General features: G+C 44.7%; 1 protein-coding gene across 3 annotated transcripts in view; it reads left to right on the forward strand.

The window, feature by feature from the left end:
• The first annotated feature begins 638 nt into the window (after nucleotides 1–638).
• The window catches only part of dhx40 (DEAH (Asp-Glu-Ala-His) box polypeptide 40), a 34,517-nt gene continuing 7,452 nt past the window's right edge, over nucleotides 639–27,703 (forward strand). The window contains exons 1-13 of one of the 3 annotated variants that reach the window (XM_059655405.1): nucleotides 639–787; nucleotides 2,898–3,043; nucleotides 3,794–3,913; nucleotides 5,434–5,667; nucleotides 6,928–6,994; nucleotides 9,640–9,771; nucleotides 11,760–11,859; nucleotides 16,065–16,151; nucleotides 19,798–19,980; nucleotides 22,076–22,156; nucleotides 23,518–23,675; nucleotides 26,194–26,308; nucleotides 27,412–27,520. In XM_059655405.1, the coding sequence (XP_059511388.1) occupies nucleotides 2,951–3,043; nucleotides 3,794–3,913; nucleotides 5,434–5,667; nucleotides 6,928–6,994; nucleotides 9,640–9,771; nucleotides 11,760–11,859; nucleotides 16,065–16,151; nucleotides 19,798–19,980; nucleotides 22,076–22,156; nucleotides 23,518–23,675; nucleotides 26,194–26,308; nucleotides 27,412–27,520 (1,479 nt within the window). In that variant the 5' untranslated portion in view covers nucleotides 639–787; nucleotides 2,898–2,950. Of the gene's footprint in view, nucleotides 788–1,251; nucleotides 1,870–2,897; nucleotides 3,044–3,793; nucleotides 3,914–5,433; nucleotides 5,668–6,927; nucleotides 6,995–9,639; nucleotides 9,772–11,759; nucleotides 11,860–16,064; nucleotides 16,152–19,797; nucleotides 19,981–22,075; nucleotides 22,157–23,517; nucleotides 23,676–26,193; nucleotides 26,309–27,411; nucleotides 27,521–27,703 lie in introns of those variants that run through there. The other 2 variants (XM_048557028.2, XM_048557029.2) reach the window with 2 other exon arrangements.

The following is a 27,703-nucleotide window of genomic DNA, read 5'->3' on the forward strand; positions in this document are numbered from 1 at the left end:
ATCTCAGCTCCTCCAGTCCCTCCACATACCTGAAATCCCAGAGCTTTGGTACTTGTTGGCAGATTTCATCCACGGCCTACCCAAGGTCTTGACATCTTTTCTTAAACATAGTGCCAAGAATTGGACACTACCCACAGGCTGAAGACTAACTTCTGGTAATTATCAGATATAGAATGGATTGTTTCTGACAAAGAGAGAGATCAGTCCTGTCCTTGGGATGGACAGAATGCCCAAAGTGTAAACCCTGGAATAATCTCAAAGGAAAATGGCTAGAGCGATAAAGGTGATACACAAAGGCAAATAATAAAGTGTGAAGCTGGATGAACACTTTGTTATCTTGGATTCTCCAGCATCTGCAGTTCCCATTATCTCTGACACAAAGGCAAGTCTTTATTCTCTTATTAAAATCTGGACTGAAGTTGACAGATTTTGACACTGAGAGAACTATGTGATATCAGAATGTGACAAAAGGACAAAAAATTGAGGTCAAGGGTATTCCATGCTCTTACTGACAACATTATATTCATAATGTGTTTCATTGTCAAATATTGTTTAGTAATGCTCTTGTGAAGCACCTTGATAGTTTTTATAGGGCTGTATAAACACAAGCTTGTGTTGTATTTTTGTGATCAGCAGGTGTGAACATAGGCAGCTTTGTTCGTGATGACGCATATGGTCGACCTGCCAGTTTGCATTCATGGATCAGGATCTCGTGTTCTGTCAGGAATGAGACAATGGAGAGGGGATTGATGGTACAGGAAGTGGAGTCTGCTGAGTGTGAGAAGAGGCAAGAGAGGAGAAAATTGATCCATATTAATAGAATTAAGAGACAAAGTTGTTTCATCCCAAGATAAGACTTTTGCTGATGGTACAAAATTGTCAAGACCGTTACTTCCCCACCTGTTCTGTTTTTCTGATTCTTTTATAATATAATTCATGGGATATGGACATTACTGACAAGACCAGCATATGTTCGCTGCTCAGATTGCCCCTTGAGAAGGGGATGGTGAGCCGCTGCCTTGGACTCCTGCAGACCTTGGGGTGTAGGGACACCAGAGTTTCTCTGGAAGAGGGAGTTCTAGGATTTTGACACAGTGACAGCCAATGAGCGGCGACGTCCCTCCAAGTCAGAGTGCTGTGTGTCTTGGGAGGAGAACCAGGGGCTGCTGTTCTGGAGTGAGGCAGCAGAGGGCAGAACAGTGAGGCAGCTGCTCCTTGTGGTTCCACTTTCCCTAATCACATTCCTTGTTTACCATTGAGGTCATGTTGTCATCAAAGTGCGACCGGTTGAGGTTTACTGTTGTCCTGAAGCAGCGGGAGGAGGAGAGGGGGAGGAAGATATTTTTATAGAAAGACAGACAGAAGGAAGAAGGAGTGATAGATATAGAGGCAGGAAGTGAAGTGAGGAGAGGTAAGGGAAGTAAAGGAGAAGCAGAGAGGGAGGAGAAAAGAGAAAGAAAGAGGATGGAGACAAATGGGAACAAGTGAGAGAGAGAGACAGGGGTGAGAAAAAGGAGGGAGAGAGGGAAAGGGAAATGAGACACCGAGAGGAGGGGGATTGAAATTTAAGTTGAAGAGCAGAAAGAGGCACGTACCAAAAAAGTAGGGAAGAGCCAGACAGGGGCCACTACGTGGGTTCATTGAGGAGCCCTGACTGAAGCAGGATGCCACATGAGAGGGGGAAGGGACAGACTTGTTCCCGAAGGGGTAGCCAGCCTGGTTCGAGAGGAGCTGGGCCTGGATCACTGCCCATCCACCAGCACAAGGAGAGCCTGGTCCAAGCAGTCAGAGACCATCCCTTTTTGATAGTGACTGGAGAAACTGGCAGCGGGAAAACCACACAGTTACCACAGTACCTGTGCCAGGCAGGTAAGAACTGAGTTACATTTCCATAGCTCCTTTCCAAAACCTCAGGATAGCCAATAAGTTACTGTGCAGTCAGTTGCCACTGATGTCATTTTTGGGCTGCCAGTGTGTGCATTGCAAGATCCCAAAGTGATATGATGTTTCTGATGTTTACTGACAGATAAATATTGATCAGGAGTGGGAGATCTGTTGGCAGAATGGATAGCCCCCTCAACTCTGGGCCAGACACCCAGTGTTCAAGTCCCACCTCAATGGTTAATGGCCCGGGTGTGTGTTTGTGACACAGCCAAACTGGCTGCTCATCAAATTGCAAATCCTTTTGATACACATAGAGCAAATGACGAGAGCAGGCTGTTTTCCTGGCCAGTTGTAACCACGTGGTAACTGCAGCTAAACTAACTCCACATTCTCCCATCCCCTATTTAAAACAGCTCCGTGCACACGTTCTTGCTGCAACTAAACATCGTTCTCATTTCGTTGGACTCTGAGAGAACAAGATTAGTCAGCATACTGGAAATAACAGCCCCACTTATCTTTAAGGTAGTGTCTTGATGCTCGCCTGCCTGGGCAAACTGATGGGTCTTGATTTAACATCTTGTCTGAAAGATGGCACCTCTGGTAGTTTGGCACTCCCTCTGTGCTGCCCTGGGAGATCATGCCTGACATCATGTGCCCAAATCACTGGAGAGGGACTGGAACCTGCTGACTCTGAGTGTGACCCACTGAGACAGGGCAGACGTTAGTGGATTGGGTGTGATGACCCTGCAGTTGAACAGCTTTCCAGCTGTCGCGGTACACCCTCCCGAGGGCTGGAATGCCCTTTGGTTGGGACACTGCAGGAAATCCAACCAATCTCGAAAAGAAATGGTAGTTTGGCCTGCATTGGAGAGTGAAGGTTTCCTGAATCCGGGAGGGGGGGAGGTATGCTAAATGTTTCTGTTCCTCTGCCTTCTGAGGACAACGCAGCTGACAGTTTGCTTTCTAAACCTCCCAAATATACGCGCAAAACTTCTTCTCTTCCTGTACCTCAGGACTCGGACGACACGGCATCATTGGGGTCACGCAGCCACGTCGAGTGGCAGCCATGTCTGTGGCCCTCAGAGTAGCAGAGGAGATGGACTGTTCCCTGGGCAGCAGAGTGGGTTACCAGGTCCGCTTTGACGACTGCACCTCTGAGGTGAGATGCCATCAGCGGGTCTCAATTTCGAGTTCCTGCGCAGAATGACATTGACTTCGCTCAATTGCTGCTCAGCCCAGGGTCAGAGATTGGTGAGAGTGTTGACACCAGGAGTTTTGGAAAGAGTGCGGGAAGCTGTAGAGCTGAGGTAGAGGATCCGCTACGATCGTACTGGGCGGTGATGCAGGTCCAAAGGGTCAACTGGTCGCTTTCTATTCCTGTGTCAATGTCCAGTGGATCAGAGACACCTTGATTCTGAGCAGTCCTTGGGATCGTCTCAAAACTTCAGTAAAAAGCCTGATGAGTAAAGGGAGTGCAGTAAACTGTTCAGCACCTTGCTCAAGTGGGCAGACACGGTGGCTCAGTGGTTAGCACTGCTGCCTCACAGGTACAGGGATCAGATTTGTGTCCAGCCTCAGGTGACTGTCTGTGTGGAGTTTGCACATTCTCCCCGTGTCTGTGTGGGTTTCCTCCGTGTGCTCCGGTTTCCTCCCACACTCCAAAGATGTGCAGGCTGGTTGGATTGGCCATGCTAAAATTGCCCATAGTGTTCACTGAAGTGCAGATTAGGTGGGATAGCCGTGGGAAATGCAGGGTTTCAGGAATAGGGTGGACGGGTGAGATGCTGTTCAGAGGGTTGATGTGGACTTGAGGCTTCCACATTGTAAGGATTCCATGAAGTGGGATAATGTAACATTGCCAGTGGCTATGTCATAGGTACCATATAATGGCTGTTCCGTTTCTCCCCAGGAGACGGAGATAAAGTACATGACTGATGGCTGTTTGCTTCGGGAGATTCTTCAGGACCCTTGCCTCAGCCGATACGGCGTCATCATCCTGGACGAGGCCCACGAGAGGAGTCTCAGCACAGTTATGTGACAGTTTGCTCTTGGAAATTCTGTCTGGTTTGGTTTGTGGTGAGAGGACAGACTTGGATATTAAATGAGAACTTGATTTATTTACGTAATTCTTGTATCCTTGTAGCCATCGGTTACTTTTGTGTTTATATTTGTTCTTGGGATGTGGGTGTTGCCAGCTGGGCCAGCGCTGATACGCAGCCTTGACTGCTCTTTCAAAGTTGGTGGTGGGCTGTGTTCTTGAACCGCTGCAGTCCTTGTGATGTCAATATGCCCTCAGTGCTATTCAGTAATGAGTTCCAGGATCTTCCACCACACCAGCTTTTTGTTTTATTTGTTCCCAGGATAAGGGTGTCGCATTTATTGCCTGTCCCTAATTGTTAAGAGTCAATCACAGATCAGGCAAAATGGCAGTTCCTTCCCTAAAGATCTTTAGTGAACCTGATGGGTTTTTCCACCAATCAACAATGGATTCATGGCCATCATCAGACTCCTAATTCCAGAATTTTTTAATTGAAATCAAATTCTACCGTCTGCTGTGGTGAGATTCAGACATAGGCCCCCAGAACGTTACCTGGGTCTCTGGATTAGCAGTCCAGTGATAATACCACTAGGCCATCACCTCCCCCTGTTCCACCTTGCATCAAGAGGGGATGATGGTAGATTAGATTAGATTGCCTACAGTGTGGAAACAGGCCCTTCGGCCCAACAAGTCCACACTGCCCCTTGCAGCATCCCACCCAGACCCATCCCCCTATAACCCACATGCCCCTGAACACTATGGGTAATTTAGCATGGCCATTCCACCGAGCCTGCACGTCTTTGGACTGTGGGAGGAAACCGGAGCACCTGGAGGAAACCCACACAGACACGGGGAGAATGTCCAAACTCCGCACAGACAGTTATCCGAGGCTGGAATCGAACGCAGGTCCCTGGCGCTGTGAGGCTGCAGTGCTAACCACTGAGCCACCGTGCCGTGGTTATGTCACTGGACTAGTAATCCAGAGGTACGGGCTAATGCTTTGAGGAAATGGGTGCGTGGTTGTTTGATCTGACGTTGAACCGTCCAATCAACAATAAAAAATCGTTTTGTTTAATGACAATACTTCCAGTCAACCGAAGTGTGACTGAGTGCAGGAGCCACCACAAGTTGAAATGTCCCTGATAAAAACCGAAAGAACTACAGATAAATCAGCAACAGGAAGTTGCTGGAAAAACGCTCAACAGGTTTGGCCGTATCGGTGAAGAAAAAAAAATCAGAGTTAACGTTTCAGGTCGAGTGACTGTTCCTCAGAAAACCACCATGTCTGCTGTAGTCATGTGACCTCTACCCCAAGGCATGCACACTGTAGACAGACCTCTTAAACTCACTTGTTTAAAAACCCTTGTGTTGAACACATTGTACCCTTGAAACAGAATTCAACCCAGTTTATGTAAAATTGCGAGGTGTGCAGAAATTGGTGGGGTTTATTGTGCCAAACCTACTCTTTCTAATGCATGCTTACTTACTGACTGCATGCTGTCTCCCCTCAGGATATCCTCTTTGGCTTGCTCAGGTCCCTGCCAGCATGGATGCCAGTGTCACGAGAGCGCAGGCTGCCCCTGAAGGTCGTCGTGATGTCGGCAACGCTGGAGGCAGAGAAGCTCTCGAAGTTCCTGGGTGGTTGTCCCGTTTGTCGTGTGTCCGGCAGGTCTTACCCCGTCGAGGAAATATTCTGCAACCTGATTGGACCGAAGGACAAAGAGGGCTCGGGGTTGGTGAAAGAGGTGACTCTTTGTTCCCCGATCCATCAACGCGGGCACTTCCCAACACCATAATGAGCTCCCAGTTGACGCCAGGCTTTTAGCGAAGAAAAGAAATTCAGCCTCATCTTGGTCTTAAATTGGTGCCCCTTTATTCCGAGACCGTGTCCCTGGTCCTAGACTCTCCCATGAGGGGAAATATCTTTTCAGTATTTACCCTTTCATGTCACTTAAGATTCTGATACGTTTCAGTGAGATCTCTCTATGTCCCACTGTCCTTGCCAAAAACATGCCCCGAAGCCAAACACTTCAACCAAGTATTTGCTTATCTGCTGTAATGTGTCACCCTTTGGTTCGGAGTCAGATTTTATCCAAAGGGCTTCTTTGAAACACCTTGGGACCGATCATTTACTACGTGAGTGCAGGCTGTTGCCGTTGTTGGTAATTGTTTGCAGTTTGGCCAACAGCACCAATAACTCGCATTAACCAGCATTCTATCTCAGTTGGTCATTTGTCTTGATATGTGACCTTGTTGTATGAAATAGTCTGACAGTAATGAGGTCTTATTCAGTTGTCTCAAAGCTTGGTTAGACCATTCTAGGAATACTGTACACAGAATTAGTCTCCCTGTCTTGACTATGATGTTATTGCTGTAGAGAGAGTGCAATAAAGCTTCAACCAGACTTGACCCAAGGATGGTGGGACTGCTTTATCAAGAGAGACTGGGAAAATTGGCTTGCGTTCTTTACAGTTCGAAAGATTGAGAGGTAATTTCACTGAAACTGACAAAGTATTGCAAGGGAAAGATAGAGTAGATGCAGGTAAGATCTTTCCCCTGGTTTGGGAGTCTAGAACCAGGACCGCTATTTGAAAATAAAGGGGATGCCACTTAGGATCAAGATGAGAAGGTTTTTCTTACTCCAGATGGTGCATTCTCTGCGTCAGAGGGCTGTGGAAGCTCATTCTTTCAGTATCTTTCAGTTAGAAGTTGATAAATGTTTGATTACCAACGGTGAAAAGAGTTATGGGGATGAGGTAGTTAAGGGCATTGAAATGTTCGATCAGCCGTGACGAACGGAGGGGCAGGTTTCGAGGGGCTGAATGACCTACTTGTTCCGAAGACATACTTGCTGATTGGACAGTAATTATGCTGCAGGTGTGCTTGACTGGGAATCACTCCTGAGACATTGTGGGAATGTGATTCAGGCATTGTATCAATGCGGGTTTGCTCATTCTAACCAACAGTGTTTGCTATGTATCTTTAATCTTGTGCCTCATTTCCAGGTTGCGAACATTGCCGTGGACATTCACATGAATGAATCAGGAGGAGACATTCTTGTGTTTCTAACAGGTGGGTTGCGCTGTAACAGCTGTCTCTGCAGCAAAATCCATCAGAGTGATGCTCCAAACAATACTACAAAGTGGAGGAAGCAATCAGAGTTACTGTTTTGTTTTCATCAGTCATGTGTTTGGCAGCTACTGTCTAGAAAATGCCAGTAACTTTATTATGTTGCATTTTCTACTCAATGAGTAAAACTCTCACCTCTGAATCAGAGGTGCAAGCCCCAGAGATGTGAGTGCTTAAACCAGGCTGACACTTCAGTGCAATGCCAGGGGGTTGCAGCACAGCCAGAGTTGGCATTTTATGAATGGAGTGTCAAGCCAAATCTCCCTCTGGTGGATGTAAACTATCCCATGGCCATCTCACATAGTAAAGTTGTATCAGAGGCAGTAGGAACTGCAGATGCTGGAGAGTCTGAGAAAACAAGGTGTGGAGCTGGATGAACACAGCAGGTCCAGCAGCATCAGAGGAGCATTTTCTGAAGAAGGGTGTAGGCCCGAAACATCAGCCTTGCTGCTCGGCCTGCTGTGTTCATCCAGCTCTGCACCTTGTTATCTCACACACTAAGGTGTCTCCTTTTGATTCACTAGGATGGTTGCTGGTATGGAGGGGTTGTCTAATGAGCAAAGGCTAACCAAAGTGGGACTCTGCTCATTGAAATTTAGAGCAGTGAAGGGTGACCTTAAGACGTAGGATTCTTAAGGCACTTGAGGTAAATGCTGAGAGGAATTTCCCCTCATGGGAGAGTCTAGGACCAGAGGACGCAGCCTCAGAATAAAGGGGCCCCAGTTTATATTGACATGAGGAGGAATTCCTTCTCAGAGGATTGAGAATCTTTGGAACCATTTGCCATAGCGAAGTGTGGGGACAGAGTCCTTGCATATAATTTAAGGCTAAGGTAGATTCTTAATCAGTGGGGAGTCAAGAGTTATGGGAAAATGGCAGGAAAATGAGTGTGAGGAGTGTTGTATCAGCCACAATGCTATTGAATGGCAGGGTAGGCTTGAGGGGCTGAATGGCCTGCTCCTGTTCCTATGACTTATGGTCACTATCTGAAGAAGTGCTTGGGAGTTCTCCCTGTTGCCCTTGTCAAAATGTATCCTCCAAACAACATGACTGAATCGGATGATTTGATTATTCACTCATTGCTGTTTATGGAATGTTGCGACGTGCACTTTATCTGCTTCATTTCCTATGTGTACGTGTAAAATAAGGTTTAGCTGGCTGTAAATCATGTAGGGACTTCCTGAGTTCATGAAAAGCACTGGCAAGGGCCATGGTGAAATTTTGTATGGCTATCGAGTTCAGCTGACTGTGCCCTGACCCAGTTTCTGAAATTTCTCTTTGCTTGAAGAAACACTGATTACAGTTAGTGAAAGACCTTGATGTCAGGAATATTTTTGAGATTTTTACTACATCCTACTGGATTTCAAATTGTTCTGTTAATATTTTGCATTTAACTTCACGTTTTCTCTCAGTTCATCAATTCAAAAAGTATTCTCTAAACTTTAAACTTTAATTCTGCTTGTTCTGAGTGACACCCTGTGACTGCTGGCGGGCCTGTTTGGTTGTAAGAGCAACTTGTCAGCTTTAAAGTAGAGAAAAGTAGAACTGAGAAGCCGGTAGCTTTAAAAATGAGTTTGCAGCTTTCAAATTCACGCTAAGGAGGGAAACATGTTGTCTTTACAGGGTCTGGATTGCATGTGACTGCAAACCCGAGCCAACTTTGTAGATTCTTGCAGCCCCTCAAAATGGCTGATCACATCATTGTGAAGGGCAAGTTGGGGCATGGTTAATAAATGCCAGTTTTTCCTGCATTGCCCACAATTGGAGGCTGAATATATGTCACTTATGGTGACCAAATAACCACTGTTGATATCAAAAAAATCCATTTGATTCACTAATATGCCTTTGGGAAGAAAATCTGCTGTCCTTACCTGGTCTGGCCTACATGTGTCTCTAGAACCACAACAATGTGGTTGACTCCTAACTGCCCTCTGGGTAATAAATTACCAGCAATGCCCTCATTCCGTAAATGAATTTTAAAGAATCTCTTCTTTTGAAACTTTAAAATCCTGGAACGTTTTCTAACAGTATTGAGAATGCACCCTTCCGAAACAGACTGCAGTGGATCGAGAAGGTATCTTAGCACCACCTTCCTGAGGACAAGTTGGAATAATCAACAAATGTCATTCTAACCAATGGCTCCCACAACCCAAGAACAAATTCTAAGAACTCCGTAATCCATTTTGTTTGGAAAGAAGTTGCCCAATAAAGGTTTCTGGGAAGTTCTTGATAAAGTGAAGCTTTTCCCCGTGCTGTGTGGAAGTCATCAATGTTAAATCATTGATTTTAAAAAAAAATCTAGTGGGAAGATGAAAACTGTCCCTACTGCAGGGCGTCAGCGCCTGAAGGGGTAGTGGAAGCTGAATTCTAAATCGAAAAGAGATTTGATAATGTACTTGATGAAGAATTAAGAGAGTTACAGGAAGAAAGTGGGGACGTGAGATTTTTCAGGATTGCTCTGAAGAGCCAGCACAGATACAGTAAACCACACAGCCACATCCTGTGCTGTAATCTGATAAGATTTAAAATGTTCGGTTACTTTGGATGAGTCCGACGTGTGCAGCTTACAAACCACTTGCATTTTCCAGGGCAGTCTGAGATTGAGCGAGCATGTGACTTGCTTTTCCAGAAGGGAGAATCAATCAATTACCGGTACGATGTGAGAGATCAATCGATCGAAGGGCTGCTCATACTGCCACTGTATGGGTCTATGTCAACAGGTAACACTGATAGCAAAAATAATTTTACCATGTAGTTTTTGTAATTCGTTGAACTCACTTTTCTGTCTGTCGTCTCCTCAGTCAATATTTGTGAGCCAAAGGTGCATTTGAAGACAAATTCAGAAATTGCTGGAGAAACTCAGCAGGTCTGGTCACATTTATGGGGAGAAAGCAAAGCTAGCGCTTCGAGTCCAGTGGTCACTGGATCCACAGATGCTGCCAGACCTGATGTGTTTCTCGAGCAATTTCACTTGTTGTTTCAAATCTCCAGCATCCACGCTTCTTTGTGTTATTTTGTGAGTTTGAAGACACCTACCCCCAGAAGATTTCTGGAATATGTAGGAACTGAGGCCCTGCCACATTGGGTCCTTCATTGGTCCTTCATTGTCCCACTTTCTTTATCAAAGCGGAGGACAGTGGAGAGACAGAAGGACAGAAAGAGTAAAAGCGTAGCAAGAGAGAGCTGTGGTCCCTCATGCATGCATCTGCCTTGGCATAACTGTGACTGAGGACTTTGTGGATGGAGAAAGTTGACCGTGAACACGAGATTTTAACTCCCCCTCCCATTCCTCAGACGACGTGTCCATCCTGGGCCTCCTGCAGTGCCACAACGATGCCACCTGAAGGTTGCAGGAACAGCAACTCATATTCCACTTGGGAACCCTGCAGCCCAATGGTATCAATGAGAATTTCACAAGCTTCAAAATTTCCCCTTCCCCCACCGCATCCCAAAACCAGCCCAGCTCGTCCCCTCCTCCCACCTCAAGCCGCACTTCCATTTCCCACCTACTAACCTCATCCCCCCTCCTTGACCTGTCAGTCCTCTCTGGACTGACCTATCCCCTCCCTATCTCCCCACCTACATTCACTTTTACTGGCTCCATCCCCGCCTCTTTGACCTGTCTGTCTTGTCTCCAACTACCTTCTCCTCCATTCATCTTCTGTCTGCCTCCCCCTTTCTCCCTATTTATTTCAGAACTCCCTTGCCCTCGCCCATTTCTGAAGAAGGGTCTAGGCCCGAAACGGCAGCCTTCCTGCTCCTGTGATGCTGCTTTGCCTGCTGTGTTCATCCAGCTCTACACCTTGTTATCACGTGACAGTCCCTCTTGGCTAAACAAGTGATGAGTTGTCAGAAAATTGGGAGAAAAGGGAAGTCGGTTAAAGGTAGTCAACTATTACGTTGGCTGTGCGGTGGGACCACTTTTAGACATGACGATCTCTCATAAAGATGGCGACATTTCTAACATTGGCCCTTACAAGCTTTCAAATTTAAGCATCTTCATCACGTTTACCTTGAACAGAAAAATTGACATCCCACTGAAGATGGTGGAAATATTTACGGGAGGGATGGGAAGTGCCGAGTGTTCCATGTCGATGCCTGAGCCGGGGACCTGAATTTTAACTCCAATTCAGCTGTTGGGGGTGATGTAAGGCCCAACCCACCTCTGCAGTCGCTGTAGTTTCTCAGTGAAAGGAGCCTGCAGTTCTTCCCATTTGGTTAATGATGGATATCGACCCCTGGCCAACACTGATTATAAATTGTCACGGTAACTGGGATGAGATTGGCTTTTGTGGAAAATGAAGAAAATTGCTTTGGTGCAGTACAGAGAGCTCACCTCGAGTGGGTGAATTACACTTACTAAAGGGAGCTTTACTGTGTTTCCAACTGGTGCGTGCTTGTCCCTGTCCGGGGAGTGTTTGATGGATTGAGTGTCGAGTGAGTTTTACGCCTTTTCTAGCTCCGTGCTGCACGTGTCCTGGGGTAATTTGATGGGGTGAGTGTTGAGTGAATCTTACTGTGTTTAGTCCCTATGCTGTCCCTGTATTAGAAGTATTTATTGTCAGAGCCAAATGTACCCATACTCAGCACCTAGAGTTTCTCTTGCACAGACGGTTAAGCTACTAAACTGTGCCTGTGTACGGAAGCATTGTTTTAGATGGGATATAGGATACCATAATCTCAATCCGAACTATGATTTCTTAATCAGATCAGCAGAGAAAGGTTTTTCTTCCTGCTCCACCTCACATCCGGAAGTGCGTTGTTGCTACAAATATTGCAGCCACCTCCCTGACTATTGATGGAATAAGGTAAGTGGAGCCGCAGGTAGACAGGTTGGTGAAGGAGGTGTTTGGTACGCTTGCCTCATTGCTCATTACGTTGAGTAAAGGAATTGGGATGTTGCTTGCAGCTGTACAGGACATCGGTGAGGCTACGTTAGGAACACTGCCTTCAATTCTGGTCTTCTGGCTATAGGCCGTTCAACTTGAGAGGGTGCAGAAAGGATGTTCTAGGACTGGAGGGTTTGACTTATAGGGAAAGGCTGAATAGGCTGGGGGTTTTTCCCTAGAGTATCAAAGGCTAAGGGGTGACCTTATAGAGGTTTATAAAATCATGAGAGACATGGATACGGTGAATAGCTTAATTTTGCAAATATTTAGCAAACAGGGTTATTGAAAATCCCAAAGCCATTTATTCATACATAAGGAGCAAGAGGGTAACTAGAGAAAGGGTTGGCCACTCAAGGACCAAGGAGGGAAGTTATGCAAGGAGTCGGAGAAAATGAGTGAGATTCTTAATGGGCACTTTGTGTCGGTATTCACTGTGGAGAGGGACATGAATGGTGTTGAGGATAGAGAGAGATGTTTGATTACTCTGGGTCAAGTCAGCATAAGGAGGGGGGGGAAGTGTTGGGTATTCGAAAAGGCATTAGGGTGGACAAGTCCCCAGGTCCGGATGGGATCTATCCCAGGTTACTGAGGGAAGTGAGAGAGGAAATAGCCGGGGCCTTAACACATAGATACCTTTGCAGCATCCTTGAGCACAGGTGAGGTCCCAGAGGACTGGAGAATTGCCAATGTCCCCTTGTTTAAGAAAGGTAGCAAGGATAATGCAGGTAATTATCGACCGGTGAGCCTGGGGTCAGTGATGGCGAAGCTGCTGGAAAAGATACTGAGGGATACATTTGGAAGAAAATGGGCTTATTAGTGAAAGGCAGCATGGTTTTGTGCAGGGAAGGTCATGCCTTACCAACTTGATAGAATTCTTTGAGGAATTGATAAAGTTGATAGATGAGGTAAGAGCTGTAGATGTCATATACATGGACTTCAGTCAGGCATTTGATAAGGTTCCCTATGGTAGGCTGATGGAGAGACTGAAGTCGTACGGGGTCCAGGGTGTGCTAGCTAGATGTATAAAGAATTGGCTGGGCAACAGGAGACAGAGTTGTAGTGGAAGGGAGTTTCTCAAAATGGAGAACTGTGACCAGTGGTGTTCCACAGGGATCTGTGTTGTGGCCACTGTTGTTTGTGATAAACGTAAATGATCTGGAGGAAGGTATAGATGGTCTGATTAGCAAGTTTGCAGATGACACAATTGGAGAGTTGGGTGGAGAAATGGGAAATGGAGTTCAATGCAGGCAAATGCGAGGTGATGCATTGTGGAAGATCTAATTCAAGAGCGAACTATATAGTAAGTGGAAAAGCCCTGGGGAAAATTGATGCACAGAGAAATCTGGGTGTTCAGGTCCATTGTACCCTGAAGGTGGCAACGTAGGTCGATAGAGTAGTGAACAAGGCATTCGGCATGCTTTCATTCATTGGACAGGGCATTGAGTACAATAGTTGGCAGGTCATGTTACAGTTGTATAGGACTTTGGTTCAACCACGTTTGGAATACTGCGTACAGTTTTGGTCGCCACATTACCAAAAGGATGTGGATGCTTTGAAGAGGGTGTAGAGGAGGTTCATCAGGATGTTGCCTGCTATCGAGGGCGGTAGCAATGAAGAGCAGTTGAGTAGATTAGGATTATTTACATTAGAAAGACAGAGATTGAGCAGGGACCTGATTGGGGTCTACAAAATCATGAGAGGTATATACAGGGTGGATAGCAAGAAGCTTTTTCCTGAGTGGGGGACTCAATTACTAGAGGTCATGATTTCAAGATGAGAGGGGAAAAGTTTAAGGAAGATACACGTGGAAAGTTCTTTACACAGAGGTTACTGGGTACCTGGAACACGTTGCCAGTAGAGGTGGGCACGTTAGCATCATTTAAGATGTATCTAGACCAATACGTGAATGGGCAGGGAGCAGAGGGATACAGATCCTTGGAAAATAGGCGACAGATTTAGATAGAGGATCTGGATCGGCTCAGGCTTGGGGGGTGGTGGGGCGCAAAGGTCCTGTTCCTGTGCTGTAATTTTCTTTGTTCCTTGTTTATTTGTTCTTTTGTCTTTTTCTCAGGGTAGGGGAGTCTAAAACTAGAGGGCATAACTAAGGTGAGAGGGAAGAAGATTGTGAAGGACCTGAGGAGTAAATTTTTCACACAGAGAGTGGTGCATGTATGGAATGATCTGCCAGAAGAAGTGGTGGAGATTGGTACAATGCCACCTTTTTAAAAGGCATCTGGTTGGGCATTTGAATAGTTAGAGGGATACAGGCCAAATGGAACTTGGTCAGATTGGCCTGTCTGGTCGGTGTGGATGATTTGGACTGAAGGGTCCGTTTCAATGCTGTATGGTTCTATGACTGTATGAAATGAAGCTTCATGTTACTGTCAGAGCCCAATTACTCTCCACAATCTCGGTGTCATTCCACAACCAGCTGTCTAACTCACCTTCGGTGACACTGGAAAATGACACACAAGTTGAGCCTGAGCATTGGTGCTGGTTGACCATGGTGAGAATTACTGAACAGCTCAAGCATAGTTACCTCAAATCCACATAAACAAACTTCAGAGAATTTCAGAATTGTTACATTGCCAAAGAAGGCCACTCGCCCATCATGCCTCTACTAGCTCTCTGAGTATTTTGACTTAATGCTAATTTCTTGCCTCTTTTCCTGTAACCCTGCACATTGTGCCTATTTAAAATAATCATCCTAGTGCCCCACTGAATGCCGCACTTGAACCTGACTCCACCGTGCTTTCAGCCAGTGCGTTCCAGACCCTAACCATGTGCTGTGTGGATAAGTTTTATCTCCCCTCACATTTGCTTATTTTGAAAACCACAAACTGCACCTTCAGTTTTTTGATCCATTTATGAGCGGGAACAGTTTCTCCCTGTGCTGTTCTGTGCAGATCCGTCTTGGTATTGAAAACTTCTTTCAGTTTCCTACTCAGCTTCTCCTGTCCAAGATAAACAGTCCAAGTTTCTCAAACTTTTCCTTATCTTATAACTGAAGTTTCTTATCCCTGGAACTAGCCTCATAAAACCACTTATGCATTCTGTCCGATGCATTCACGTCCTTCGTATAGTGTGGCACCCAAAACTCTACACAATACTCCAGCTGAAGTCAAATCAGCATTTTATACAAGGTTACCATAATGCCCCTGTTCTTGTACTCTGTGCTCCTGTTAACGAAGTTTTGAATATTATATGCTTTAGTAACAGTTCGCACAACTTGTCCTGCCACTTTTTAATGATGTATGTACATATTCATCCAGGTCTGCCTGTTCCTGCATACCCTTTAGCATAGTACCCATTATTTTATACTTTCCCATCATATTCTTTGTACCAAGGTTTATCATCTCTCACTTCTTTGCATTGAGCACATGAACTATCTACTTGCCCACTTCTCCAATGTGCCCTTTTAACAAGACTATGTTAATGAGTAAGTCTGTCAGTTTCCATCACAGGAATGTGCTCTGACTTACTAATCAATGCTGAGGGGCCTCTACCAATAAAAAGAAACCGTATTCCATCGACATTTAGTGTGTATAGTCTAAGTGAACACTTCAGTAAAGGACAGAGTTCTGTACCATTGAGACGTGTTCATCTATCAGTCAAGATTAACCAGAGGCACTCGTCTCTCCTCTGAAGCCATTCTTTGAAAAAGAGTGAAAAATGTCTCTGTTTTCTCCATGCTAAATTTAACCCTCAACCCACATTACTGAAATTGATTATCTGATTGCTATCTTCTTACTTATTTGTAGGATCTTTCAGCGTGCAAATAGGCTGCTACATTTCGTAGATTTCAACAGTGACTACCACTCTAATGCACTTCATTGACTGTAAAGTGCCTTGGGATGGTTTGAGATTGTCAAGGGTGCTATGTAAATGCAAGTCCTATCGCTATCTAATTTAAAAGTTTGTTTATTGATCAAATTACAACTCAAACATAAAGCCAGATAGAATTGGATTTCAACCAAGGGGTAAGCAATTTAATTTTTAACCTGAAATATCCTAATAGAATTGAGTATCGATTCATCAGGTGTTATGGACGGCATTTTATAATTGGAGCTTGCTGCTAGAAGTGTATAATGTTAGTTAAAGACTTGCTGTCTCTTTAAGTACAGATATGTTGTAGACTGTGGTTTTGTGAAGCAGCTGAATCATAATCCACGTGTTGGACTTGACATACTGGAGGTGGTTCCAATATCAAAGTAAGTTTCTAAAAATATGATTATAATTCATTCTAAGTAAACACCCTAGGTACATACACACAATTCTGGTCTGTTTCCAAAGAGTTCCATTGTATAGAATCCTAATCTTCTGAACAGCCTTTTCATTCAAATGGAATAGAATTCCAATGGAGTGAATCACCTTTTTGTTACCATAAGACTATGTGACGTAGGATCAGAAGTCGGCTGTTCTGCTCTTTGGGTGTGCTCTGTCATTCAATGAAATCATGAGTGATCTGATAATCCTTAACTCCACTTTCCAACCTAATCCCTGTACACTCTTGATTCCCTTAATGCCTATTAAAACGATAATGACTAATTTAATTGCCCCAATGTCTGTCTCAGCATTCAACATATTTAAAGGCTCATCCTCAACAGCCCTCTTATGGTAAAGAATTCTGCAGATTCTCTACCCTCTGAGAAGAAAGTTCCCTCCCAACTGTGTCCGAACTGGGCGACCCCTTACCCTCTGGACCTGACTTGACTGCATGGGGAAACAGCTTTTCCACACCCGGCCTGTCAGATCCCCTAAGAGTCTTGTATGTTTCAATAAGGCCACCTCTCATCCCTCTAAACTCAAGGGAATACAGGCCCAACCTACTCAACCAGTCCTCATAAGAGTCACCTTCCATTCCTGGACCAACCTAGTGAACCTTCTTTAGACTGCGTCCAATTCTGGTGAATCTTTTCCTGGCTAAGGTGACCAAAACTGTACACAGTACTGTGAATGTGGTTGAACTAGTGCCTTATATAGATTTAGCAAGACCTCCCTATTTTTATACTCCATTCTCTTTAAAGTAATGGCAACATTCTATTTGACTTCCTTTTTACTTGCTGACTTTGTATACAGTCTTATTGCAAATTATGCAAAGGATTCCCAAATCCTCCTGTGCTGCAGCTTTCTGCAGTCTTTCACCATTTAAATAATATTCTTCTCTGTTCTTCCTGCCGTATCTTCCCACACAATATGCTGGCTGCCAAATTTTTACCCATTTGCATAACTGTCTATGTCTATATCTCTGTGCAGACTCTGTGTCATCTCTACACTTGCCTTCCCACTTAATTTTTTTGTCATCTGAAAACTTTGACTACAGAAATTCACTTGCCTCATCGAAGTTGTGAATATATATTTAAGTTATTGAGGCCCCAGCACTGATCCATGTGGCAGCCCACTAGTTTCAGGTTGCTATCCTGAAAATGATCCCTTATCTCAAATAAGTCTTCTGTCAGTTAGCCAGTCTTCTGTCTGTGTGATTAAACTATTCCCAACACTACCGACTAGTATCTTATTAAGTAGCTTAATGTGTTTTCCCTCAGTGAACTCTTTTATAAATCCAAATATTTACACAAACCCTTACCATTTCCCATTGTCTATTTTATTCTTACCTCCTCAAAGGATTCTAATAAATTTGTCACATTTAAATAAAGCAGCTTTGCCTTTTGTCATTTTTCTCCCCCTTTACCCATAATTATTACTGTTTTTCTATATTTGTACCCTGCCCCTTCCAGTCTCCATTTTAAGCATCGTTATACAAATAGGTGCCCTGTAATGCTGTGATATCCTATTGCAGTGTAGGCCTACATTTCCCCTCTCCCAAACCCAGTCTCAGCTAATTTGTTTAAAACCCTCTCCACAGCCCTAGTTATTCAATTGACCAGGTCACTGATTCTGAACACTGTTCAAGTGAATCCTGTACCATTGGAAACAGGTCCATTCTATCCTAGTATTGGAGCCAGCGCTCCATGAAACCCATTCCTCCCTTAACCAATCTTTGAGCTATGCATTTGACTCCTTGGGTTCACTTGTTCAGTGCTTTTATTTATTTGTGTATTTACTTTACCTACTAACTGCTGAAAATCTTTCAACAGAATCCTTTTTAGTCTTAATAATTTCATTAGCACCCACAAGGACAAAGACAACTGAATCCTTCCCCTCCCACTTCCAGTTTCTCCCCAGTCCTGAGGAGGTATCCTTAATGCAGGTTCCAGGCAGTCAACATGACCTTTGGGGCTAAATAGAAACTCTCAGAACCACTGATGCAGAAGGTCTGAAGCAGAAATTGCTGCAGAACCTGAAGAAGGATCACCAGACTTGAAACGTTAACTCTGCTTTCTTTCTATAGATGCTGCCAGACCTGCTGAGTTTCCCCAGCAATTTCTGTTTTTGTTTCAGTCTTCAGGACTCGTGCAAACAGCTGCAAAGGACAGTATTTTATCCCTCTAACTATTCAGTCCGCTACCACTTTGCTTTTTATTTCCTCCCTCGCATTTTAATGGCTACCTGTAGCATGGTGTTGTGACCAATGCAGTAACCCACCTTGTAGTTCCCATTCTTGCTCACGCAGCTTGCAAAAACCTCCTAACTGTTGGACATTTACAGGGATCAAGACTCCTTAAGCACAACCACTTGGATCCTGCTATGTGTGCCTCATGTGAAGATGGCACACACATACACAATACCCTGCCCACATATAGAAGGACTGTAATGGTTATCTTTTAACTTTATTTAATTATCTTCCTAATTTATATGATGAAGAACTGTAATGTAGAATGTTTCACAATTTCTCTTCATTTCTCTCATTTTGTACCTAATCTATTTTAGTATATAAGATCGCGCCACACGTGGTGCTATGGTACATATTCTGCTGTACCCTTGTACTTTGTACTCGAGTACACATGACAATAAACCTAATGCTAATTCGAGACTGAATTACCTAAGCCAGGGAGCATCATCTCCTCCTGGAACAACATGTCCATGTAACTTGTCATCTGCCTGGAATGATACAATATCTGCATGTATCTAGAACACAGAACAGTACAGCACATTACATGCCCTTCGGCCCATGATGTTTTGCCGAACTTTTACTCTAAACCTATGGTCTATCTAACCTCCACTCCTGCCTTATACTATCATCCATATGCCTATCTAATAGCCATGTAAATGCCCCTAATGAGGCCAAATCCACTACCCATTCTGGCAATGCATTCCACGCCCGACCACTCTCTGAGTAAAGAACCTACCTCTGATGTCTCCCCTATATCTGCCTCCACTCACTTTAAAACTATGCCCCCTCATAATAGCTACCTCCACCCTAGGAAAAAATCTCTGGCTTTCCACCCTATCTGTACTTCTGATCATTTTGTACACCCCTATCAAGTCACCTCTCATCCTTCGTCGTTCTAACAAGAAAAGCCCTAGCGCTCTCATCCTTTCCTCATAAGACCTTCCCTCCATTCCAGGCAACATCCTGGTAAATCTCCTCTGACCCTTTTCCAACACTTCCACATCTATCTGTTCATATTCAGCTATTATCTAGTACACTGAAGCTCTCCCTATTCACGCTGGGGACAAATGACATCAAGGGTTATGGGGATAAATTGACATGCAAGTAGATGATCAGCCCTCTGTTTGAATGGTGGAGCAGGCTCAGTGAGCTGAATGGCCTCTATTTCCTATTTTTCTATTGTACGCAAAATCTAAAAGCACTTTCAAGTTAGCAGTTAGGACATTGAACTGAAAAGAGTATTTTGATTCCACAACATATCACTGGAGTGTTGTCTGATATTATTTAAGCTAAAAGTTCTTTCCAGTTCACAGCCTTAACCCCTTTGCAATTGCCTGTCACAGGAGTGAAGCTGTGCAACGAGCCGGAAGAGCTGGGAGGACATCAGCTGGAAAATGTTACAGGATCTACAGCAAACAGTTCTGGGAGATGTGTATGCCTGATCACATGGTCCCAGAGGTCCAAAGAACAAGTTTATCATTTGTGATCCTTACCCTGAAGTGTCTTGGTGTGAACAATGTTATAGGGTAATGTAGTTCAGCCACTATTTCCATTCTTCCTGCGTCCCCTTTGCTACGGAGGTAGAGGATGTTGCTTGCAGTCAGTCCCTCTCAGTAAAGAAGGTTTTCTAAGAGTAGAATGGGATGTTGATCAGCTGGGCCAATGGGCTGAGGAATAGCAAATGCGGTTTAATTTAGATAGAGGTGTGGCATTTTGGTAAGGCAAACCAGGTGCAGGGATTTACGCAGTTAATGGTAGAGCCCTGGGGAGTATTGTTGAACAGAGGGACCTAGGGGTTCAGGTACATTGGTCCTTGAAAGTGGCGTCACAGGTGGTGATAAAGGCATACTTGCATTCATTGGTAAGAGCATTAATTATTGGAGTTGGGACTTTGTTGAGGCCACTTTTGGAGGACTGCGTACGGTTCTGGTCACCCTTCTGTAGATGGATATTATTAAATTGGAAAGTTTGCAGAAAAGATTTACAAGAATGTTACCAGGATTAGAGGGTTTGCATTATAAGGAGAGGTTGGATAGGTTGGGACATTTCATTTTCTGGAGCATAGGATGATGAGGGGTGACCTTTATAGAGGTTTATAAAATCATGAGGGGTATGGATAAGCTGAGTAGCAGAGGCCTTTTCCCTAAGGTAGGGGTATTCACAACTAGACACTATAGTTTTAAGGTGAGAGAGGAAAGATTTAGAAGAGACCTGAGGGGCGAGTTTTTTTTTAAACACAGTGTGGTACGTATACGGAATAAGCTGCCAAAGGATATGGTAGATGCAGGTACAGTTACAATATTTAAAGACATTTGGATATGGATTAGAAGGAAATGGGCCAAATGCAAGCAAATTGGACTAGTTTAGTTTGGAAAACCTAGTTGGCATGGATAACTTGGACTGAACAGTCTGTTTCTGTGCTGTATGATGCTCCATATGTATGAAGTGGAGATTTTGTGGTAACCAGTTATGGACAAGCAGAGATCTGGAGCTGATGTGCAAATACTGTAGAGTCTGAATTAATCAAATTCCTTTTCGTTCCATTAGATTGAATCCCAATGGACCAAACCCTACTCTCTCCTGGTGAATACATTTTTCACAGCGAGTTCCCTTCATGCCAGTATAACTGTGACAAATGCAGCAAAGTTTCAAAGTCTAGGTCTCCTGCTGCTTTCTGTCTCTTCGGGGCTCTCCTTGATCTCTGCTCAGAGCCTCCCAAGTATTCAGACTTTGACATTAATCGCTGTTGCTAAGCATGTGATTGGTATCCTACAGTGAGACTTGTAGATGGGTTTCATCAAACAACATTATATTAATGTGCTCAGGAAAATATCTTATCCATAAAAGTCTTCTGAGGGTATTTCATCCCAGGGTCCAAATTTCATGAGTGAGGAGCAGCAGGATTGCCAACTATGGAAGGCATCACATTGAGTACAATCCAAGTGTCCATCCACAAGTACTTTCCAGCAGATATCATTGGATAGTGCTGAGTTGTGTCTAACGGGCACTGAGGGTATTTTATTTATTTTTTTAAATCGGCTGGTTGCCTCTGTTTGTGTGCATGCCAGTCACAAAATTAAGAGTCTCCTGAGCCCCTGGTTAGACTTTGCATTGTGATATGAGGTGCAGACTTCCCTCTTCCAATGCCGATTCACTTAACCCATATCTGGAATTTGGCAGAGCTGGGATTCAGGGAGTCCCCTTCTGGCCAATACTGATGGTCTGGCTGGAGTTTAATCGGCTTGAATTGCACGGTCGAAACTCGCAATGCCCAGCATTAACCCAGTGAGGATTGCATGGTTAGTAGGAGCAGCAGATCTTGGTTCCTGTGTGAGGAAGGCAGATTTGTTGTTTGGATTATTGTAGAGCCTCCTCGCTCAGGTGAATAGTAAGTTCCATCTTCTGATCTCACCCCCTTCCAGGACAACAAGGAGAGACCAATTATGGCAACCCTTCCACTGAGATCAGTGCGGGGTTGGGGGAGGTGGCGCTGGGCTTCCCGTATGTGGCAGCGTGACCCTGAGTCTCTTGACCCAGTTCCCTGCACAACCAGCTAAGCGACACATTGTTCTGTGTGAAGTTTTCCACTTTCTGAGTGTGCTTTGTTCGGTGACTCCTTAGGTTTCCTTACCTTGACAGCCCAGAGGAGAGGCACATCCTGGAGGCACTGAAGAACCTCTACCAGAATGACGCTATTGACAGGTGAGTCAAAAACTGTTTCCATGTTTGTGTAAACAGCATTGCAAAAGCTTGTGTCCTGTGGGTAATCCCACAACCCTTGAACACAGTGATGAAATGTGCTGCCCAACTGACACTCACCTAAAACACATGTCCACAATGTTATACTGTCTTTTTCTTAAAATTGCTGAATAACCGTTTGAATATTTCAGGCTTGTCTGTTACCATTTAAGAAACCACGATTGTTAGTTAAATCATCCACCACCCTCTGGACTTCGAAGCAAACATAAGCTGCTCACCCCACCCTATTACGGAAGACAGCTGGTTCACCTAAGACCATACTAGAGGTCCGTACTAATCAATAACACAATGATTCATCCATTGAGGACCCCTATGCTCCCTCCTTTAACAGCCCTGAGCTTATTAAAAAGTGTCATGTCAACCAGGGTTACATCCTGTTCATTCTTCCCCAATAAAAGACAAAGACTTGCATTAATGTAACACCTTTCACATTCTCAGGACATCGCAAAGCGCTGTTGGAATGTTGAAAAGATGGTGGCCTCTTCTTTCACAGCAAGATCCCACAAACAGCAGTTAGATTTTTTTTCTTAGTCATTTACAGCATGTGGGCAGTGCTGGCAACACCAGCATCTGTTGTCCACCCCAATTGCCCTTGAGCTGAGTGTTTTGCTTGGCCACTTTGGAGGGGCAATTAAGAGCAACCATTATTGCAGTGACTCTAAAGCCACATGTTGGCCAGACTGGCCAAGGCCGGCAGATTTCCTTCCCTAAAATACATTAGTGAACTGGGTAGGTTCACGCCGACAATAGATGATTGTTGCATTGTCACTATTGCCAACAGTAGCTGTTGATTCCAGATTTTGTTATTTGTACTTAAATGGCACGAGCACCTGATAAACTGATACTCAGGATGTGACTAGTCCAGTGACATTTCCAACACACCATTGCCACCTCCTAATGGACAGCTAATCTGTTTTTGGTGACGTTGGTATTGGCCTGGGCACTACAGAGAACACCGCAACTCTTTTGGGAATAGTATCTTTGGATCTTTAACATTCACCTGAGGGACTAGCCAGTGGTCAGCACTTGCAGAGTCTTTGCTAGTTATTCAGAGACAGTAAGAACTGCCGATGCTAGAGTCAGAAGTAACACAGTGTGGAATTGGAGGAGCACAGCGGGCCAGGCAGCTTCAGAGGAGCAGGAAAGTTGACGTTTTGGTTCAGGACCCTTGTCTGAAGAAGGGTCTTGACCCAAAACGTCAGTTTTCCTGCTCCTGTGATGCTGCCTGGCCCGCTGTGCTCCTCCAGCTCCACACTGTGTTATCTTTGATAATTATTGCTTGTTTCTGTTTCTTCTTTTCTCAGGACAGGCTGTGTGACCAAACTTGGGCGGCTGATGGTTGAGTTTCCTCTCCGGCCGTCTCTGACCCGGGCACTGATTAAAGCGGCAGCCATAGGCTGCGAACGTCTTATGCTTCCCGTGGCTGCAATGCTTTCGGTGGAAAGCGTTTTCATTCGACCAGGTAAAAATGGGACTGAGGAAGAATCTCTTGAACCAGACCTTGCAACTTATCGTGTCACCCCCAAAAACTGAGCTGCAGCCGTTGTTACATGGAGGAAAGTACTTTTATGCTCTGCACTTTAGACTCTCACGAATTTAAAGCGATGAAATGACTGGCCAATTCATGGGCATTTTGCTACAGTAAAGAGGGGCATTGGTTGGGTAGTGGTAATGTCACTGGACTAGTAATCCAGAATCCCAGGCTAATGTTCTAGGATATTAGTTCGAATCTCACCTTTGTTGAAGATGAAATTTGAATGCAATAGTAATCTGGAATAAAAACCTGGCTGAATGACAACCATGTAACCATTGTCTATTATCATAAAAAATCTCATCTGGTTCGCTTGTTTCTTTTAGGGAGGGAAATCTGCTGACCTTACCCAATCTGCCTTATGTGTGACCCCAGTGTGATTGTCTAGGGGACAGTTAAGAGTCAATGAATGCTGACCAAACCAGTGACACCTACATTTCATGAAAAAATACCCGAAAAAGATGCTATGTAAAGGCAGTTTATGTTTTTGGTTTTGGTTGCTGGAGGAATGTGTTAGCATCAAATGGGTTCTGTTACTGGATTCCAAACATCTACTCACTGAGGGTGAAAGGGTAAACAAATGTTGGTTGTTGGTGAAATAATTATACTTAAATGTCTCAGGCTGTCCTGGTGCAGTGGCAATGTCCATACCTCTGAGCCAGGATGCCTGGCTTGAAGTCCTACCTTTTTCTGAGGTATGTTATAACATCTCTGAACGGGTTGATTAACAAATGCTTAGATGTCTATGTTAAAAAAAAAAACAGCCAGCCAGCATGAAGTGGGCTGGGGAAATTGTTCACGGTGGAGCTGTGGCAAATGTCAAACCAGCTCCACCAAAGCTTTCGCGTCTTGGTCTATTTTTCGCAAAGAAGTTTGGAGATCCTCTAACAGAATCAGGGAAATGGTCTGCTTTGAACTGAATTTTTATTAGTTAATCAGATGGTTAAACTTCTCTCAAGCAGAATTCCTTCAGAACTGCACTTAAACACTTACCCATGTTATGGGTTCAGATTTCTATAATAAGGCTTGAACCTATGATCTTCTGAGTAGGTGTGAGAGCCCATCCAATGTTGGTGACTTTCTGACACAATAAGTTAATGCAGGAGTAAACAGGGAGTAAATCACGTATATGACACTTGTATAAAAGCTCCAAATACAGCTGTGTGTATCTTTCCCTGAGAAATAACGTACTATAATTGTTGAGTGAACATCAACAGGTGGCCAGAGTGCTACTACAGCCCTCCTCAAAGGCTAGCTCTACTGAAGAGGAAAAACTGGACCAGGCAAGAATGGAACTCTTTGCCCAAAAACCACTGCTACACGGTCCTGTGTTAGAGTCATATAGGACCTAACATGACAACTGTCTCTTACCCCTTTTCACCACCTACCCCCAACGCCTCCGACTTCACCCTCGGTTGAGGCTCCTTTAATGAGTCTTTGGTGTGAAGAACAATTGCTTAGATATCAGTGGGAGACCTCTAGATGGATGGTTTGTTGGAGGTATGGAGGGAGAAAGTGGTCCGCACCCTGGGGAAAGTTTGAAGCTGCAGGAAAATAGAGGGAGAGGAGATTTGGCAATGGTACATTACCGGCAGGAGGAACACAAAGTTGCACGCAGCAGGGAGGCATCCGTAAGCTCCCAGCAGAGGCAGGACTGATTATAGAGAGAGTAAATCTGGGTGCACCGCTGCCCATCTCAGAGTTGGTTGATTGAGAGATGATAGCCCCCTGTCATCCAGTGGCTAGGCACAGGCCCACAACTGTGATAATGGGAGAACCGATCTCAAGCCTTTTGAAACTGTGACAAGTAGGGAGGGAGTGTGCTGTTTTCGCCACCGTACTTTGGGAGAGATTTATTTACATTGAAAGAAATTAATTGAAGATTTACCAGGCTGGTCCCTGGGATGGCGGGATTAATCTTGTGTGGAAAGATTGGACAGGCTAGGAGTTTGAAAGCATGAGAGATGGTCTTATTACAACAAAGGGGCTTTACAGGGTGGATGCTGAGAGGATGTTTCTCTTTTGTGAATACAGATGAGAAATATTCATTTAAGACCTCACCCACATTCTCTAGCTCCACGTACAGATGAAGAGTGAAGAGTTTCAGAATAAGGGTGTGTTATGTAAAATAGAAATTAGGAGAAATTTCTTCTCTCGGGTCATTAGTCTTTGGAGTACTTTTTCCCCACAGAGCAGTGAAAACTAAGGCATTGAATATATTCAAGGCTGAATTAGACAGATTAATGATTGACAATAGAGACGAGAGTTACGGGGCACAGACAGGAAAGTGAAGTTAAGGCCACAACCAGATCTGCCATGAACAAAGGAGCAGGCTTGATGGGCTGAATGGCTGGCTCTTCTTTCTGTCATGGAAAAGAACCATGTGGGCTGGGCTTGGCCAGCTGGTCAGGAGGGCAGTCGGCTGAGATCCTGTGCCTTGTTCCTACAGGGAAGCCAGAGAAACAGCAGGAAGCCGAGCTGAGGCACCGGGAACTGGCGCTGGAGGCTGGAGGCAGCAATGATTTTGTCACCTTACTCAACGTATTCGAGAAGTGCAGAGCGAGGTAAGCGTGGAGTGGGCAATGTGCTGAGGAGGCTGACTTGGCTTAACCAGGACAGAGAGGGAAGAACAGAATGTTTGGGGTTGTGAGAGCACTTCCTTACAGTAGACTGGAGAGGTGGAGAATCCTGAACTTATCTGTCTCTGTATTGATGGAGGTCAGGGACTTCTCAAATGCAATTAAAAAAAGTACAACCTGCTTTCCTCTGATATCTGTTGGGATCTTGGGAAGTCTCAAAGCACATTACAGGCAATTAAATTATTCTGAAGTGTAGTTAATGTTGGGAACCTAGATTTAATGTTTAGGAAGGACAGAGCTCAATATGGTGATGAGAAGGAGTTCTTCTTTTCTGAGAGTCATGAGCCTTTGGAACTCTCCTCCCTAGAGAGTGATGGAGGTACCATCATTGAATATTTTTAAGGCAGAGATAGGTAGATCAAGAGCATTAAAGGTGAATGGGATGAGGTGAGCATGTGGAGTTGTCTTGATCTAATTGAATGGCAGCGCAGGCTGAAGGGGCATTATGATCTCCTCCTGCTCCTTGACAGGTTCATTCATCACATTCAAATAACAGCAGTCCCTCAGTGCTGTGCTGGGAGTGTCAGCCTGCACTAAGAATTTGAGTTTCTGAAAGTCTGGCTCACTGTGCAACATTGCAGTGGTTTGCCAAGTACATCCACCAGCTGACGTGGTGCTGGCCTTTAGGGGCCCATCAAAGAAGTAGCCTGCACTGTGTTAACTGGTCTTAACAGGATCGCCTTGATTATTCTCTGTGCTTCTTGTTGGAGCGGGGAAGACCTGTCAAGAGCTTCTGTTTGCTAATCACTGCTGGGGAAGTGTTCAGACCTTGAGTGACGGGATCATGGCACAGCTGTGAAGCCCCCTGTGGTTGAGTAGCTGCCAGAATTCACTGGGCCCAAGGAATGACCCCTTGGGCAAGGTGTGGGTGACACCGTCAGGAAAGGATTTGGATAAAATCTGGGACAACACTGTGTGAGTTGCAGCCCTCGACCCAGAGATTTTTTGGTGCTGGTTATTCTCAGCTGTTGTCAACCTGCTGCAGTGCCCCGTCCATGTGTGCACTGATATGTGATCTTCACCCTCAGTGACTTGCCGGCTTCCTGGTGCCGTGAACATTGGATCCACTGGCGAGCGATGAAGACTGCGTTTAACGTAGAGACACAGCTACGAGAAATACTCGATAAACTGAAACAGGTGGGAGTACTCAAGCGTCCCTTGTAATCGAATTTCAGCTGCAAAACTATTTTTGAAGGCTGCCAGTGAAGAAAGCTGTTCCCCTTCATTTTCTGTCGCTGAGTCTTGTTTGTTTGCACTCCCTCACTCATTCGCTTCACTTGGACTGTTGTACCTGCTGCTTAAAATTTAATCAAATGTCCA

This window comes from Stegostoma tigrinum, chromosome 27 (assembly GCF_030684315.1).
Source record: "Stegostoma tigrinum isolate sSteTig4 chromosome 27, sSteTig4.hap1, whole genome shotgun sequence".
Classification (NCBI taxonomy): Eukaryota; Metazoa; Chordata; class Chondrichthyes; order Orectolobiformes; family Stegostomatidae; genus Stegostoma; species Stegostoma tigrinum.